Below are 16,838 nucleotides of genomic sequence, written 5' to 3'. Positions count from 1 at the left end.
TTAAAGGTTCACTGTTTGAAAGGTCGTGAAGTCAGACGGAGTTTAGTCATCCGGGGGCTGCAGACGGAGCAGGAAGCAGGAAGTGGCCTCAGAGATAAGATCGATAAAGGAGGTCAGGAGGAGCAGCATGAAGTGATGATGTTGCAGAACCTGCTGCTGCTGCTGAGTCACCTCTAAACCAGGTCACTGCAGACCTGCTTCCTGCTACAGAGGAGCTCCACGAGGTTCAACCGCTGGTTCAGGGCCCCTCCGGGACCAGGGTCTGGGTTCAGGGGCCCCTCCGGGACCAGGGTCTGGGTTCGGGCCCCTCCGGGACCAGGGTCTGGGTTCGGGCCCCTCCGGGACCAGGGTCTGGGTTCGGGGCCCTCCAGGACCAGGGTCTGGGTTCAGACACCTGTTGCATCAGACATGAAAGCAGAACCTGATGATGACATCATGATGACTCAGTTTAATATCAGATTTCTTGCAGTTCATACTGAAACTGTGATCACATGTAAAGACCCAGTGAAGACATGATATAATGTGTCATGTATGATTTATGATCTATCAGGTTTTGGTTCTATGACTTGGAGACGGACGGTCAGAAATCTTGGGGTGATGTTTGACAGAGACTTGACATTTAACAAACAAACTGAGCCAGCAGTCGTTAGGAGTTACTTTCTTTCCACTACGTCTTTTAGCCTCGGAGCGTCTGGAAGCAGCTCCTCCATCACTAAATACATCAAAGCTTCAAACCAGACCTTTGTGTTTAAAATGGCTTTCAGTAGCTTGCAGCATGGTGACACTTTATTTCAGTTTTTATATACTAGCTTTTAGATGTATGTTTTATAGGTTTTTTGTATAGTTTACTACTGTCTCTGTTTTAAGTTACTGTTTTGTTTTTAAGTTCTTCTCTTGTTTTTCACTGTGAAGCTCTTTGGTCACTCTTTGGGCTGTTGGAAACATAGATGGTATGATATGATGGGATGTGTGATTCAGTTCAATTCAGTTGTATTTAAATAGCGCTAATTACAGGTCAGATTGTCTCAAGATGTTTTCCAGAACCCAGATGAACCCCAGAGCAGCTCTAAGGAGACAGTGGCAAGAAAAACTCCAGCTACACGCTAACATGGAAACTGATTATAGTTTATGGCTCTGGCATTAAATATACTTCATATATAGCTGGTGGTAAATTCAAAAATATGTAGACGAGCAAATCAAGTATAGTGAGGGTGATGCAGAGTAGATTGATGGAAATGGGCAGCTGGAAGCAGTGGGCTGGAGGAAGGTCAGCAGCAGCAGCATCCCACAGATGGAGATTAGACCAGTTGGTGGGAGAACCGCCACAGTATAGATATGATATTGATTTATATGATGTGTTGTTCTGGGTTTGGATCAGTGGTCAGCACTGTTGTCTCACAGCTAGAAGATCCCCGGTTCCTGTCCCGGCCTTCCTGGGATCTTCCTGCATAGAGTCTCCATGTTCTCCCTGCTGGGTTCTCCAGGTTCTCCAGGTTCTCCCTGCTGGGTTCTCCAGGTTCTCCAGGTTCTCCAGGTTCCTCCCAGAGTCCAACAACATGCTGAGGTTAACTGATGATTCTAAATGTTTGTCTCTATGTGATGGACTGTTACCTGTCCAGGTGAACCTTCACCCTCAGTCAGCTGGGATAGACTCCGCCCCCTGTGACCCGACAGAGGACTAAGCAGTGTATAGATGATGATTGTTTTGGAGCAAAAAGATGAAAGTTTGAATTAGAAATGAAAAAGCTGAGCTCCTGATTTCTATCTGGATAAACTAAAAACTTCTTAAACTCCTGATCTGATTAAATAAACATCCCAGAATATGACGACTAACAAACAGCTAGAACTGTTCCTCTTTCAGATTCAAAACCCTCAAATCACCAGAACAGACTTTGTTTTTTTCCAGAAAATATAAAAACTGAAAGGAGCTTCTCTGGAAACACGAGATCAGAAACCAATGAACCTGAAGTTAAAGTTAAATCGTTTAACAGAATTTTAAAAAAGTCTTTTTTTTGTCTCCGAACAAACAAATTTTATTCTATTTAAAATTAGGTTTTTTTTTATTACATTTTCTTTATTTCACCTAATTATTTCAATATCATTTATTTCTGTATTTCTTTATTAGATTTTTGACATTTTTATTGTATTTAATTTATTTTAGTAATAGTGTTTGCTCATTCTACAATATTTATTTATTTAATCTACTAATTTCAATATAATTTATTTATTTTATTTTCCTTTATATTTGTATTGAAGTAATAGTATTTTACAGTAAATTACATTTCATTTATTTCATCTACTTATTACAGTGTCATTTATTTATTTGACTTTCATATTTTTATTGTATTTAATAATTGATTTTTGTACTTTTTTAAAAATAACTTTCACAGTTTCTGCTTAACCAGCTCTGAATTTATAAAATGTTTTTTATAAAGTCATTACTTTAAATAATTCCTCAGATCTAAACTAAAATCCTTCATCAGGTTTTTATTCTCATTAAATTTGTTTGATCGACGTCTGAGGAAATATTAAAGATAAAAACATGAAACTTTCTCTTTTTTCTCATTGAAAAAGTAAAAAATTAGTTTATTTCTGCTGAACTTTTAGAACTTTCTGACAAAAAACTAAAATCCCAGTAAAATTTTTCAGCAGTTCTTAAAATAAAAAGAGAAAAAAAACAGATTTTCAGCAGAAAATCTTCAAACAGGTTTAATTTGTGTGGGAGGGATTTTTCTGAGAGAAACTTTCTGCTTCAATGTTTTACTGAAAATCTTCTGATTTCTGGAAACTGAAAGGATGTAAACTGATTCTCTGATTTGTTTTCTGCTGAGAATAAACTTCAAAATCGATTTAATTTGCATTCTTTTGTAACAAAAAGGAGGAAAACATAAAACATTGAAAATATGTTTAAAAATCATAGTAGTGCTGAAAAAAAACCTAAAGTTTCTCATAAAAAACACAAAAACTCAAATATTTAGAGGAACTAAATCAAGTTTTTGTCTGGGTTTAACTTATTTCAGTTCTATTCAGAGAAAAGTGATGAAATTCCAACAGGAATTTTACTTTCCTTTTTAAATTTTGAACTAAAACTGGTCAAATCTGCTCTTGTAGTTATAAAGTTCAACTAAAATCAGTTTATTTTCATGTTTATGACCAAATATTTTACATTAAAGTGTTTTAATTTCTTTTAATTTTATTTTTCTTATTAAAGTCATCAATAATCAGATTATTGATCTATTGTCTGATATTCCAGATGTTTTCTAAACCATCAGTAGCTGCAGATCACAGTAATAATAAACTAAACGTGGAATAATTTAATATATTTTTAGAAATCAGTTCTTTAGTTTGAACTTTAATAAACTGATTGAACAAGTCGAAGCATAAAAACTAAATTATCGATAAAAAGTTTGATCCAAGCAGAAAAAAGTTCTGGATTTAAAGATATTTTCCAAAGATCACTGAGAAAATCTGGTTTTAATAGGATTTATTACTGATGTGATTTTTATTTAGGATTCTGAATGATCAGTTTTTATTAATGAGCACAAAGATGGAAGTTTTCATCTCCTCCATAATCACAGATTATTTGGCTATTAGTCCAATATTCCAGATTATTAATCAGTAACATGATGAGAAATTAGAGAAACTTTCAGGTTTTCTTAGTTTTTGATGTGAAAAATGTGAAAAAAATTTGTTTCTGTTTTATTTTCGTGACTTTATGAGACAAACAATGTTTTATTATTAGAATTAAACATTCAGGTTTGGATAAAATCTAATTTATTTAACATTAAATAACGAAAAAGTCTGAGAAATGTAATAAAACCAAAGATCAAATGACGGATGTTTCCTCTAAAACCCGATTTATTATCATTTTATTTATTAATAATCTGGAATGTTGAACTAATAGATCAATAATCTGTGATTATGGGGACATTCTGGACATTTTTCAGTCATTATTGAACAGTTTCTGAGTGATTTTAAACCATTTATTCCTCATTTTAGATGATTTGAGTCATTTTGTTCCATTTTAAGTCAATCTGGATCATTTTTGGTCTCATTTTAAACATTTTCATTAGTCATTTAGATCATTTCTAATCCAGTTTTGGATGATTTTAACAGATTTTGGAGAAATTTTGGAAAATTTGATGCAATTTTAGAGTCAATGTAAACAATTTATATCTAATTTTAGACAAACTGAGATGTTTTGGAGGATTTTTAAGTAAATTAAGTAAAAACAAGGAAGAAGTGAGACTTTCAGAGCATAAAATCTGAATATTTATAAAAAATATTTCTAAAATTTAAGATCAATAAATCAAATATTTCAGAGTTTATTATAAAATCCGCCTGTCGACTCACTTTTATCAGATTCATTCATTAAATCTGTTTGATCAACAACATCTGAGGAAATATTAAAGATTAAAACATGAAAGTTTCTCTTATTTATCATCATGTTATTGATTAAACATCTGTAATATCAGACAAATAGATCAATAATCTGTGAAGAAAAGTTCATAAAAGTCAACCAGAGATATTTACTGTCTCAATAATATAAAACTAAACATTTAAAACACTTTAATGTGAAATATTTGGTCCTAAAATATGAAAATAAACTGATTTTAGTTGAACTTTTAGAACTGATTGAGCAGAAAAACTAAACTATTGATGGTCTACCAGGGTTTTAAATGGTTCAGATCAACAGATAAATGATGACCTGATCTACTGCAGAGGAGACGACATGATCACAAATAAGAGTTTTTAATTCATGGAGACTTTTATCAGACTCTTTTAAGTATTGATGGTTTCTGAAGGAGACTCTGGAGGTTCTTCGATGAATCCAGCTTCAGTTTTAGCTTTTTTTCTGCTCAATCATCACTTCTGCAGCTGAACATCTGAGAAGATCTGACCTAGAAAAGCTTCGTGTTCGCGGCAGCTTCACCTCTGAGTCGACTGAAAGTGGGTCGAGGCCTCGTCATGCGGTTCCAACATCAAACGCAGGAAGAGACGTCATCAGAGGAGGTCTGAGAGCCGAGGAGACCAGATAAAAAGCCCAAGACCATCAGAGGACCAGCAGAGTCCAGCAGAGACCAGCAGAGTCCAGCAGAGACCAGCAGAGTCCAGCAGAGTCCAGCAGAGACCAGCAGAGACCATCAGAGGACCAGCAGAGTCCAGCAGAGACCAGCAGAGACCAGCAGAGTCCAGCAGAGACCAGCAGAGTCCAGCAGAGACCAGCAGAGACCAGCAGAGACCAGCAGAGTCCAGCAGAGTCCAGCAGAGTCCAGCAGAGTCCAGCAGAGACCAGCAGAGTCCAGCAGAGTCCAGCAGAGACCAGCAGAGACCAGCAGAGTCCAGCAGAGACCAGCAGAGACCAGCAGAGTCCAGCAGAGTCCAGCAGAGTCCAGCAGAGACCAGCAGAGACCAGCAGAGTCCAGCAGAGTCCAGCAGAGTCCAGCAGAGACCAGCAGAGTCCAGCAGAGACCAGCAGAGACCAGCAGAGTCCAGCAGAGTCCAGCAGAGACCAGCAGAGACCAGCAGAGTCCAGCAGAGACCAGCAGAGACCAGCAGAGACCAGCAGAGTCCAGCAGAGACCAGCAGAGTCCAGCAGAGACCAGCAGAGACCAGCAGAGTCCAGCAGAGACCAGCCCAGAAGAACCTGAACCTGAACCGGAACCGGAACCTGAACCTCCAGCAGAACCCGGGGAACCTTCGAGCCTGAAACCATCTGAAAACGCTCTGAGGAGAACCTAAAGAAGAACCAGCAGAATGTTTTCAGCAGCAGACTCCAGCAGAGCGACGGTAAGAGACGAGAAACATCAAAAACACATTTAACCCTCCTGTTGTCTTCATTTACTAAAAAATATTCTTTCCTTGACTGAAAAAAAATCCAAAAATTCAAAAAAAAAAAAAAAATTCCCCAAATTTCTGAAAATTTACAAAACCTTCAGGAAGAAAATTCCAATAATTCCTTCAAAGTTTCCCTTAAAAGTTTTATTTAAAAAAAACATCCCACAAATTTGGCAAGAAAACTCTTGGAAATATTTTCTAAAAAATCTTGAAAATATCTAAAGTGATTCCACATATATCAGTAAAATTTGTAATATTTTCTTTAAGAACATTCAGAAAAAAATCAACCAAATTAGACTGAAATTCGCTGGATTTTGGTCGATTTTTATGTGAATGTTCTTAAGAAACATTTTTTTAACATTTCTTTTATCCACCAAAAAGTGTTCAAAGACTTGTCTCTTTTTGTTTTGTTTCGTGTTGTTTGCCTGATTTTTGTCATTTTGTGCCTCATTTTTGTTGTTTTGTTGTCTGACTTTTGTCATTTCTCTCATGTTTTTGTCATTTTGTGTTTCCATTTTGTCTTGCTTGTTTTTTGGTCTATTTTTTTTTGGTTTTTGTCATTTTTTTTGGTCTCATTTTTGTCTTGTGTTTTGTCTTTTTTGTCATTTGTCTCATGTTTTTGTTGTTTTGTTTCCCAAAAATGTTGAAAATGTGGACATCAGTGGTTTCACTGTGAAATTTTTTTCCCACATTTTCAAACTTTAAAACGGGTCGGTTTTGACCTGCAGGACGACACGAAATCTGTGAAATATCGTGAATTTGATCCATAAATCATCTAAAAATATGTTTAGAAGCAGCACAAAAGCTCAAAGTACGGAAGCCTGCAGGGTTCACAGTGACATAAATAAGAAAGAAATATGAACAAATCAGTAAAAACACAATAAGTGAATATTTAAATGTGAAAACTTAGAATTAATTCCTTATTTAATGTCAGTTTTTATTGAAAAATGCTGCTCAGCTGTGATTGGCCGAACAGAAAAAATAAAGTGAAACAACTCTACATATTTAAAGTCTAAAAGTACATTTATTTACATATATTATTAAATAGTATTTTACATTTTTGTTTTACATATTTGTCTTCATTCTGACCTGTAACAAGTATTGAAAGCATATTTTTAAATATTTTAGCAGAATTTCTTTTATTATTATCTGAGATTATTTGTGATTTGAGACGACAGACAAATGGAAGAACTTCAGATTTTCATCGTAATTTAATTTTTAACACAAATTTTAAAATGATTTAGATTTTTTTATTCCAATTAAAAGCTCTGTATTATTTTAGTAATTTTATTTATGTAGCAAAATCTTGTTTCTCATTTTTCATTCATTTAGATTTGTGCCATAATGTCTTTAAATTTGCAGTTTTTCTTTGCAACAAAATGTTTAAAATGGGAAAAATTCTCTAAAAACGTTTAAATTTTGTTTAAAAAATTACATAAAGAACAAAAGTTTATCATAAAAAAAACACAGAAATTATTTTATTGTGAAAAGTTCTTCCTAAACTGATGTCAGTTTCCTGTAAAAATTAAAAACCTTCATATGAATTATTTCTGACTGATCAGTGATCAGAGAATAATCAATAAAGGACATAGTATTATCAATTTTATCTTATTTTATTGCTTAAATTTTTAAATATTTCCTTGATTTTAGCACCAGACTGAGATTTTGTTCTATTTTTTTAAATCTTTTCTTCATTATTCGTTTCACCTTTTAATCAGTTTTATTTATTTATAATTTTTTAAAAAATTTTTGTTCTCAGGTTTTATTTTTAGTTCATTTTAATGTTTCATGTTTTTATTTTTTTTTATATTGATTCTTTTCTGTAAACTTTTTGTAATTTGCTGATTTTTACTCAGATTGTTTATAAACATGACGTCATCCTATGTTTTTGTGGCTCCGCCCCCTCAGGCCGTCGTCATGGCTACGATGATGACGCTGATGATGATGATGCCGGAGGTCAACGCCATGCCGAAGGCCTCAAAGACCCACAGGAAGTCCTCTGATGGCGCAACCCCAGAAACGGTCCCCCTGAAACTGGACTCCAACACTTTGGTTCTCAGCGGAAACATCCGTGTTCTGGCCAACGACTCCATCTCCCCCTGGACATACAAGTGAGTGGAACCGCCTGTTAGTTAGCATGAGCTTAGCATGTTTCTGACATGTCTTTAATATGTTTCTGACATGTTTGTAACATATTTCAGACGTGTTTTTGACATGTTTTTGACAGGTTTTTCACATGTTGCTGACATGTTTCTGATGTGTTTCTGATGTTTTCCTGATATATTTCTGACGTGTTCTTGCGTATTTTTGACATTTCTGACATGTTTTTGGTGTGTTTCTGACGTGTTTCTGACTTGTTTCTGACATGTTTTTGACATGTTTCTCACCTGTTTCTGATGTGTTTGTGCACATGTTCTTGACATGTTTTTGGCGTGTTTCTGACCCTCCTCTGCCTCTGTCCGTCCTCAGTGTCTCCAGCGACGACTCTCTGTTCCCTCCGGTTCTGTCCGAGGCCCGCTGTCTGCTGAAGGGCTGCCTGGACCGTCACGGTCGGGAGGACCAGAACTTGGAGTCACGACCCATAATGCACCAGCTGATGATGCTGCGCCGCATCAGGTCGACAGGGGCGGAGCCTAGCTACCATTACCGGCTGGAGTTCCGCCGCATCGCCGTCGGCTGCACCTGTGTCCGACACGCCGTCGTAGAGCAGCAATAAAGAGCCAACGATTACCATCAGTTAGCATTAGTTAGCATCAGCTAGCATCAGTTAACATCAGTTAGCATCAGTTAGCATCAGAGAGCATCAATTAGCATCAGTTAGCATCAGTTAACATCAGTTAGCATCAGCTAGCATCAGTTAACGTTAGTTAGTATCAGTTAGCATCAGAGAGCATCAGTTAGCATCAGCTAGCATCAGTTAGCATCAGCTAGCATCAGATAGCATCAGTTAGCTTCTATAGTGAGACCGGAAAAATAATCAGCAGTGAATGAATTCATCCTGAGCCCAAATCATAACAATATTTACAGAAATAATATTCAGAATTCATCAAGCCACAAGGAATCTGAATTAAAGAGACAGAATCTGTTATTACCAAACAGAAAACCTAAAAACAAAGTTGAATATTTAAATTTCTTCTTCTTTTTATATTCAGTCATTAGTCGCTCATAATGAACACATTAACTATAAACAGATTACTGTCAAACCAACTTCAGTTTGTTTTCATGTCTACATGCTGCTCACTGCTGAACCTTTTTATTTCTACAGATTTTCATTATTTTTTATCATTATTACTATAGTTAATTCAACTGCAGAAACTACTTGACTACACGCACAGATTGCTATCAGACGTGTATTATTTATGGTTTAAAGTTATTTATTGAAGTGTTTATGATCTTCAGCTGGTATTTATTGGTAATTTTAATGTATTTATATTGACTCAATAAAAAACAGAACAAGGCAGTAAAGTGTGTTTGTTTTATTGTTGGATTTAAAATATAATGTGATTTCTGTACATCGTCGTCATTTCCTGTACAAGCAGCTGGAAACACCCATTCACGCTAATGTTAGCCGCAGGAGCTAACTAGCTGTTCGTTAGCATAGCCAATGAGTCGTTCAGGAACAAACATGCAGCTTCAACCAGGTCACGCATGAAGAACACGGAAACACGGAAACACAACTCCAGATGCTAGCATGAGTGGTAGCTATGCTAACGCTAACTCACCGTTGATATTCAGACAGAAACTGAGAAATGAAAGCTGGGCTGTTTGCGTTTCATGTTGTTGTTTTATTTCAGTTTGGTGGTTTCAGACGTTTACAGGTCTCGGTGTTTGGACTCGGACTCGTCTTTGTTTAACCCAACAGTCGTTTTTGAGTTTCTGTGTTCTGATTTGGTTTTAAGTTTGCATGTTCTCCCTGTGCATGCGTGGGTTTTCTCCGGGTACTCCGGCTTCCTCCCACAGTCCAAAAATATGCTGAGGTTAATTGATCATTCTAAATTGCCCGTAGGTGTGAATGTGAGAGTGATTGTTTGTCTCTGTATGTAGCCCTGTGACAGACTGGTGACCTGTCTAGGGTGTCCCCTGCCTTCACCTGAGTCAGCTGGGATAGACTCCACCCCCCATGACCCTAGTGAGGATTAAGCGGTGAATAGATAATGGATGGGTGGATGGATGATTTGGTTTTATCTCTGTGGTTTCAACTGGACTTGATCGTTAGTTCTGAGACTTGTTCTGTGACTCGTCCAACGTCTCATTGGGGTTTTGACTTGGACTCGTCTGAGTGTTTTAGCTTTAACTCGTCTCATCTATACTTTATGTGAGAGGCCGAGTTCTTGTTTGTGCTTTGACTTGTCTTGGTCTATTTGGTCCTAAGCCTCTGATCTATTTTGGACCAGATATGTTCTGGTTTGGTGGCTGTTGGGTCTCAAAGGTGTTTTGACTCCAACTCGACATCATCTATGACTCAGACAAGTCTCATGCTGTGTTTAATCTGATTCATCATGCTTTTGAGGCATTTTTTACTCAAGCACAATTTGCAACTGCTTTTTTTTTTCTCTGACTTGGGCTTGTCTTTCTGAGTATTTTGGACCAGGTCTAGTTGGTGCTCTGACTCGGACTTGTCTTGCTGATGTTTCAACTCGGACTCGACTGTGCCTCTGATTATTCTTGTTTTTATTCTTACTGATGGTCTGACTTGAAATCGTTTTGGTTTGGGGAATGTTCTCAGAGGGGCTCTAACTAGGACTCATCTTGTAGTTGTTTTGACTCGGACTTGACCCTGACTCTGTCTAGTCTCATGGGGGCTCTGAATTCCACCTATGTTCATTAGCAGCTCGGACTGGACTTGTTTTGGTTTCTTGATGGTGCTCTAACTAGGACTCGTCTTATTGGTGTTTTGACTCGAACCTGTTTCTGACTTGGACTTGTCTTATATTTGTGTTTTTCAGATCTGTCTCAGTCTTTGCTTTGAATTCAGCTCATCTAGTTGAGTAGTTTGGACTTGTTTGGTATCTAGTCGGTGCTCTAACTAGGACTCGTATTGATGGTGTTTTGTCTCGGTTTCAGACATTAACTCGACTGAAACACCAAGAACAGCTGATTTGTTTGTCGCCTGCTGTTGGTCTTGACTTCTTTTTAACTCGGACTCGTCTTTGACTCGACCTCAGAGTTTGTGACTGTAAATCCAGGTCACCGAGTCTCCACCGAGTCCTGGCAGGTCCAGACAGTCCAGCCTGCCGTTTGTCAGCTGTTTTCTGGACTCGGTTTGTGTGAAGTTTCCGTAGCGTTGTGGGTCCAGCTGCTGTCCATGTTTGTTTGATAAAAACACAATCACACACACACATGAACGCACTGTTGGCATGGCAACGAAGCACATAAAACCCATCTGATGACGACTGAATCTGCAGCTCCAGTCCTCCATGTTAAGAGTTCGTCTCGGTAAAAAGAGTCCGGATGGAACTGAGGAGGTGGAGCGCTCGGACTCGCCTCAGTCCTCCTCATCTTCTTCTTCTCTGTTCAGAGTCACTTCCTGTCAGTCGGAGCAGCGCCGGGTTCATCAACCAGCCTCAAAATGGCTTCCAAAGAAGGTTCAGCTTGTGTTGTGATCAGGCCATCAAGACACCTGCAGGCAGAGAGCAGGAGGCTAATGTTAGCACCAGTTAGCATGAGTTAGCCTGAGTTAGTACAAGTTAGCACCAGTTAGCACAACACAAGTTATAGGAGACACAACATCTAAACATCTACAGGTAGAAACGTGACTCGTTCTGTCCACAGACGTGTTTCTTCTGGTTTGTTCCAATAACTCAACACATAACTTACTCTGTGATGAATCAGATGCTAATTAAACAGTTGCTACTTCCTGTTTGGATGAAAACAAACCTTCGGGGAACAACAAAACAACAACAACACTACTTCCTGTCAGATGGTTTCTGCTGCTTCTGCTTTTCAGTCTTGTCTTGGTTCTGCTGGTTCTCTGACTCAGTGACTGTTTACTGGTTTCTTATCGGTGTTTTGACTCGGACTCGTCTCTCTGGTGTTTTGATCCAAACGTGTCTCAATTTTAGCGTTTGTTTGGTTTCGACCGAGTCTGATGTCAAGCAACAGAACTTTATTGCTCCGTCTTTTTCTCGTGGAAATTTTGACTCGGACTGTTCTTGACCTTACAGGTAGTTTCACTTGAACTCGTCTCGGTTTTTTAGGTTTTCTGACTTGGACTGAGTGTTTTGATCTGGACTCATTATGGTTGACTTTCATGCTCTGACTCATCTCTGGGTGTTTAGACTCAGTTTAACCTGGACTCATCTGTTTTGGTGGGTGGCTCTGACTCAAGGAAATCTTTATTCACATTATTTTCGTCCTTGTTGGCGCTCTGACTCGTCTTGTGGGTGTTTGACTCAAACACTTTTCAGTCTGATGACATTCTTTGAGTTCAACATCTAAACTTCGTTGCTGCTGTCTTGTTCTCGTGGAGGTTTTACCTCAAACTTTTCTTGACCTTACAGGTAGTTTTGTTTGCTGATGGTCTCACTTTTGTAGGTTTTCTGACTTGGACTCATTTCATTTGGTATTTTGATCAGGACTTGTTTTGGTTGACTTGGACTCGCTCTTGTATCTTTGACATTTATATTCATTTTACACTCTGACTCATCTTGTGGTTGTAACTCAAATTTTCTTGATCTCACAGGTGTTTTATTTTGAATTCCTCTCAGTTTTGTTGGTTTTCTGACTCAGACTTGACTCATTGAGTGTTTCGACTGGGAGTCTTTGATTTTCAACCTTAATTTGACAAGAAATCTTAGGATGCTGTGGAGAAATTTTAGGAAATAGTTTCACCTAAAACTGCAGTGGACAGTTAGGCTAGCTTCTCCCTTCTTAGCATTTATGCTAAGCTAAGCTAAGCTAAGACTTAGGACATCATCTGAGTTTTCCAGAATGTAGAATCTAGGCTGGTGTTGGTTGGTTGATGTTGTGGTCCTCACCTCCACGCTGTGCTTCTCCTGAAACACACAAACACAAACATTGGTCAGAAACAGAACCTGAAGGTGTTTTTGGTTTTTGAAGCTGTTTTAGGTTCCTGAAGGTGTTTTTGGTTTATGAAGGTGTTTTTGTTTGCTGAAGGTGTTTTTGGTTCCTGAAGGTGTTTTTGGTTGCTGAAGGTGTTTTTGGTTTCTGAAGGTGTTTTTGGTTCCTGAAGGTGTTTTTGGTTCCTGAAGGTGTTTTTGGTTGCTGAAGGTGTTTTTGGTTCCTGAAGGTGTTTTTGTTTGCTGAAGGTGTTTTTGGTTCCCGATGGTGTTTTGGGTTCCTGAAGGTGTTTTTTGTTCCTGAAGGTGTTTTAGGTTTCTGAAGGTGTTTTTGGTTTCTGAAGGTGTTTTTGGTTTCTGAAGGTGTTTTGGGTTCCTGAAGGTGTTTTTGGTTTTTGAAGGTGTGTTTGGTTTTTGAAGGTGTTTTTGGTTCCTGAAGGTGTTTTTGGTTCCTGAAGGTGTTTTTGGTTTTTGAAGGTGTTTTTGGTTTCTGAAGGTGTTTTTGGTTTTTGAAGGTGTTTTTGGTTTCTGAAGGTGTTTGGGTTTCTGAGAGGTGTTTTAGGTTCCTGAAGGCGTTTTTGGTCCCTGAAGGTGTTTTTGGTTCCTGAAGGTGTTTTTGGTCCCTGAAGGTGTTTTTGGTTCCTGAAGGTGTTCTTGGTTTTTGAAGGTGTTTTTGGTTTCTGAAGGTATTTTTGGTTCCTGGAGGTGTTTTTGGTTGCTGAAGGTGTTTTTGGTTTTTTAAGGTGTTTTAGGTTCCTGAAGGTGTTTTTGGTTACTGAAGGTGTTTTAGGTTTCTGAAGGTGTTTTAGGTTCCTGATGGTGTTTTTGGTTTTTGAAGGTGTTTTTGGTTTTTGAAGGTGTTTTAGGTTCCTGATGGTGCTTTTGGTTTTTGAAGGTGTTTTTGGTTTTTGAAGGTGTTTTTGGTTCCTGAAGGTGTTTTTGGTTTTTGAAGGTGTTTTTGGTTTCTGAAGGTGTTTGGGTTTCTGAAGGTGTTTTAGGTTCCTGAAGGTGTTTGGGTTTCTGAGGTTCTACGCTCAGGTTCTGGTCATCACCTTCTCCTGCAGCTTCTCCTGTGATGCGTTCAGGTGCATCAGTCGCTGCTCCTTGTGGGCGTCGGCGCGGTGCTCCTGGCGCTCTTTGGTCAAAGCTTTTTGAGCGACTTCGCGTTCGTGTTCCCTCCGCTCGGCCAAATGCTTTAGCAGCTCGGCCTCCTGACACTAGGGGGAGCCAGAGAGCTTCAGTTTAGTGGCGCTAAACCAGAATCCGGTCAGTTTATATCAGATTTCAGAGATCAGAAGCGGACTTCCTACCTTCCTCCTCTCCTGAGCGGCGTCCAGCTTCTTCTGGATCTCCTCCAGCGATGGTTTCTGGCGAGGCGGCGTCGTGGCCCTCAGCTCGGGGCCGCCGTCGAAGGTGGGCGGCTTCAGGATGACCTCGAAGGCCTGGCCGCTGGAACGCTTGCTCAGCTCGATCACCTCCATGTCCCGGATGTTGCACAAGTTCAGGTCCACCACGCCGGCTGCTGCAACCACAGGAAGAGGAGAAGGTTTGAAATGTCATCAGGGTCAGTCTGAGAGAAAAACGTTGAACGGATTCAGAGAAAAGACCCAGAAGAAGACAAACATCTACAGCTGGTAGTTCAACCAGTCTCTGAGGTCACTTATTATTTTTCGGTCATTTTCTGTCTCTTTTTTTTGGTTGTGTCTCTTTGTTGTTGTCTCGTGTCTCTGAGATCTTTTTGTGTCTCTTTGTAGCTGTTTTCTGTCCTTTTGTCTATGCTTCCTTTCTCTTCATGGTCATTTCGTTGCTATTAAGTCACTTTATGCCATTTTATGGTCATTTTGTGTCTCTTTTTAGTCGTTTTGTGCTTCTTTGCAGTTGCTTTTTGTTCATTTGTTTTGCTTCCATTCTGTGTCTCTGTGTTGGTTTTGTCACTTTTAAGTAGTTTTCTGTTTCTTTGATGAAGTTTTGTGTCTCTTTGTGGTAGTTTTGTGGTCATTTTCTGTCTTGTTTTGTTGGTTTTGTCTAATAGTCGTCTTGTTTCTCTGAGGTTTTTTGCGTCTCTTTTTAGTAGTTTTGTGTCTCTTTGGTTTCTTGTTGGTTTCGTTTCTCCTCTTGGTCATTTTGTCAATATTAAGTCACTTTGTGTCTCTTTGTTGTTGTTTTGTGTCTCTTTGTTGTTGTTTTCTGTCCTTTTGTGTTTGTTTTGTTTCTTATGTTAACTAGTTCTGTGTCTCTATGTGTTGATTTTGTCACTTTTAAGTAATTTTCTGTTTCTCTGAAGCAGTTTTTTGTGTCTTTGTGGTCATTTTGCACTGAGCTCTGTGACTTCCAGTCTCTCCCCCAGTGCATGATGGGAGAAACTCTAATCCTCAGTGTTTCAGGGATAATTTCCCTACTGAGGAAAGTCTGATTTAATGTAAACATAAAGTTCACGTTTCAGAGCAGCGTTTCGACTCTGACCTTCCTTCTGCTCGGCCGGAGGTTCTGGGTTTTGGGGGAGGATGCAGGAGCAGAAGAGGGACACCAGGGGGAGCTCTCGCATCTTCTCTCTGTACGCTGCAACATTCAGAGATAAAAAAACCCATAAAGAAACACTTCAGGAACCAAACAGGCTGTCAGGATGAGGAACAGAAGGAGTTTTACCTGCTAGAGTCATCCTGGTGCTGAAGACACGGTGGTGAGGTAGAATCTGTTCCTGACAAGACAAACCACAGAGGAGAGAGTTCAGCACAAAAACACAACAAAAACACAAAACAAACCCACAGAAACACAAAACAAACCCACAGAAACAAGGTATAGGATGTGAAACTGTGATAAAAACAACATTTAAATGTCATTTCTGTTCAGGAGTCGATGCAGAATCTCAGAGTTTAACAATCTCTGCTCACATTTAAAGCTTTCACTCATGAAGCAGCTTCTCTGATTCATTCCAGCTGAAATCAGACGTTTTCTGGCCAGCAGCTGCTTCATCTCTGGAGGTTCAAACAATCTGAAGGCTGACGGTGAATCAGAGACACAACATTCTGACTCCTGTGGTGCAGAAAGTCTCACTGCTGATGGTCATTTATGGAACTATTTTATTTTACAGTTTCATGTCTGCAGCTTCCAAATCAGCCAAACTCTCAACTTTTATTCCAAAAAAACACACAGAGATCCAGAAATCCAAATTTATCTGCTTAAAACCAAACTAAAGTCCAAAAAACATTCAAACATCTGATCAGACGCAGAGAAAAGCTGCAGCTCTTTTCACTTTTCTGCAGAAAAACATGAATCTGCTGCAGAAACAGACTCAGCGTTGAACCTGCAGCTGATCTTCAGGTTCAAACATTCAGAGCAGAGATAAGAAGAAACAGCAGCTCTGTTTTCATCTGCACATTTACACCTTAAAGAGCCACAAACACAGACAGACTCAGCTCATCTGCATGCCTCTCTACATTTTTCACAATTTACTGCTAATGTTTGTGCAGGAATCAGTTAAACTGAAACCAGCCCACTTCTGATCATCAGCATCTTATTTTTACATCTACAACCTGCAGCTGATCTCCAGGTTCCAACATTCAGAGCAGAAATCTGAACAATCTGCAGCCTCCAGACCAACATTTATCCCATAAAGAGTCAAAAACATTTATTTCTGCAGACAAACAGTGAAAACATCAGTTCAATGCAAACTGAAAGTAAAACCGACCCAGAGCAGTTTAACATCACATTATCTGTTATTTTTACATTTGCAACCTGCAGAATGAAGCCAAACATCCACATCTTATCTGCTGCAGTCTGAATGATGGAGCAAAAACACAGAAAGCTGCAGATTAAAAGACAGAGAAAAGCAAAAAATCTGCAGAAAAAAACTCAAACTTCATGCAGAAAACCGACTAAAACACGAATCTGATGGAGAATCTGAGTCTAAAGCATGATGTCATAAGTTTGTGTGTGTGTGTGTGTGTGTGTGTGTGTGTGTGTGTGTGTGTGTGTGTGTGC

General features: G+C 38.8%; 2 protein-coding genes across 6 annotated transcripts in view; one reads left to right on the top strand and one right to left on the bottom strand.

Moving 5' to 3' along the window:
- The first annotated feature begins 5,336 nt into the window (after positions 1-5,336).
- il17a/f1 (interleukin 17a/f1) lies at positions 5,337-9,297 on the top strand. 2 transcript variants are annotated; one of them, XM_035952644.2, is made up of 3 exons: positions 5,337-5,790; positions 7,747-7,949; positions 8,308-9,297. In XM_035952644.2, the coding sequence occupies exons 1-3, from the start codon at positions 5,758-5,760 to the stop codon at positions 8,552-8,554; spliced, it is 483 nt and encodes a 160-aa protein (XP_035808537.1). In that variant the 5' UTR covers positions 5,337-5,757; the 3' UTR covers positions 8,555-9,297. The 2 variants fall into 2 exon arrangements, with proteins under 2 accessions (XP_035808537.1, XP_023135338.1); XM_023279570.3 differs by lacking the exon at positions 5,337-5,790 and having other exon boundaries at positions 7,558-7,949.
- Positions 9,298-9,299: 2 nt separating this feature from the next.
- The window catches only part of stmn4l (stathmin-like 4, like), an 8,050-nt gene continuing 511 nt past the window's right edge, over positions 9,300-16,838 (bottom strand). For 2 of the 4 annotated variants that reach the window (XM_023279520.3, XM_023279528.3), the window contains exons 2-7: positions 15,504-15,555; positions 15,321-15,416; positions 14,168-14,379; positions 13,910-14,074; positions 12,816-12,833; positions 9,300-11,458 (exon numbers count right to left, since the gene is read on the bottom strand). In XM_023279520.3, the coding sequence (XP_023135288.2) occupies positions 11,450-11,458; positions 12,816-12,833; positions 13,910-14,074; positions 14,168-14,379; positions 15,321-15,416; positions 15,504-15,555 (552 nt within the window). In that variant the 3' untranslated portion in view covers positions 9,300-11,449. Of the gene's footprint in view, positions 11,459-12,815; positions 12,834-13,909; positions 14,075-14,167; positions 14,380-15,320; positions 15,417-15,503; positions 15,556-15,748; positions 16,804-16,838 lie in introns of those variants that run through there. The other 2 variants (XM_035952640.2, XM_023279536.3) reach the window with 2 other exon arrangements.

This window comes from Amphiprion ocellaris, chromosome 1 (genome assembly GCF_022539595.1).
Source record: "Amphiprion ocellaris isolate individual 3 ecotype Okinawa chromosome 1, ASM2253959v1, whole genome shotgun sequence".
In the NCBI taxonomy this organism is placed as follows: Eukaryota; Metazoa; Chordata; class Actinopteri; family Pomacentridae; genus Amphiprion; species Amphiprion ocellaris.
This window is presented reverse-complemented; position numbering and strand designations above follow the sequence as displayed.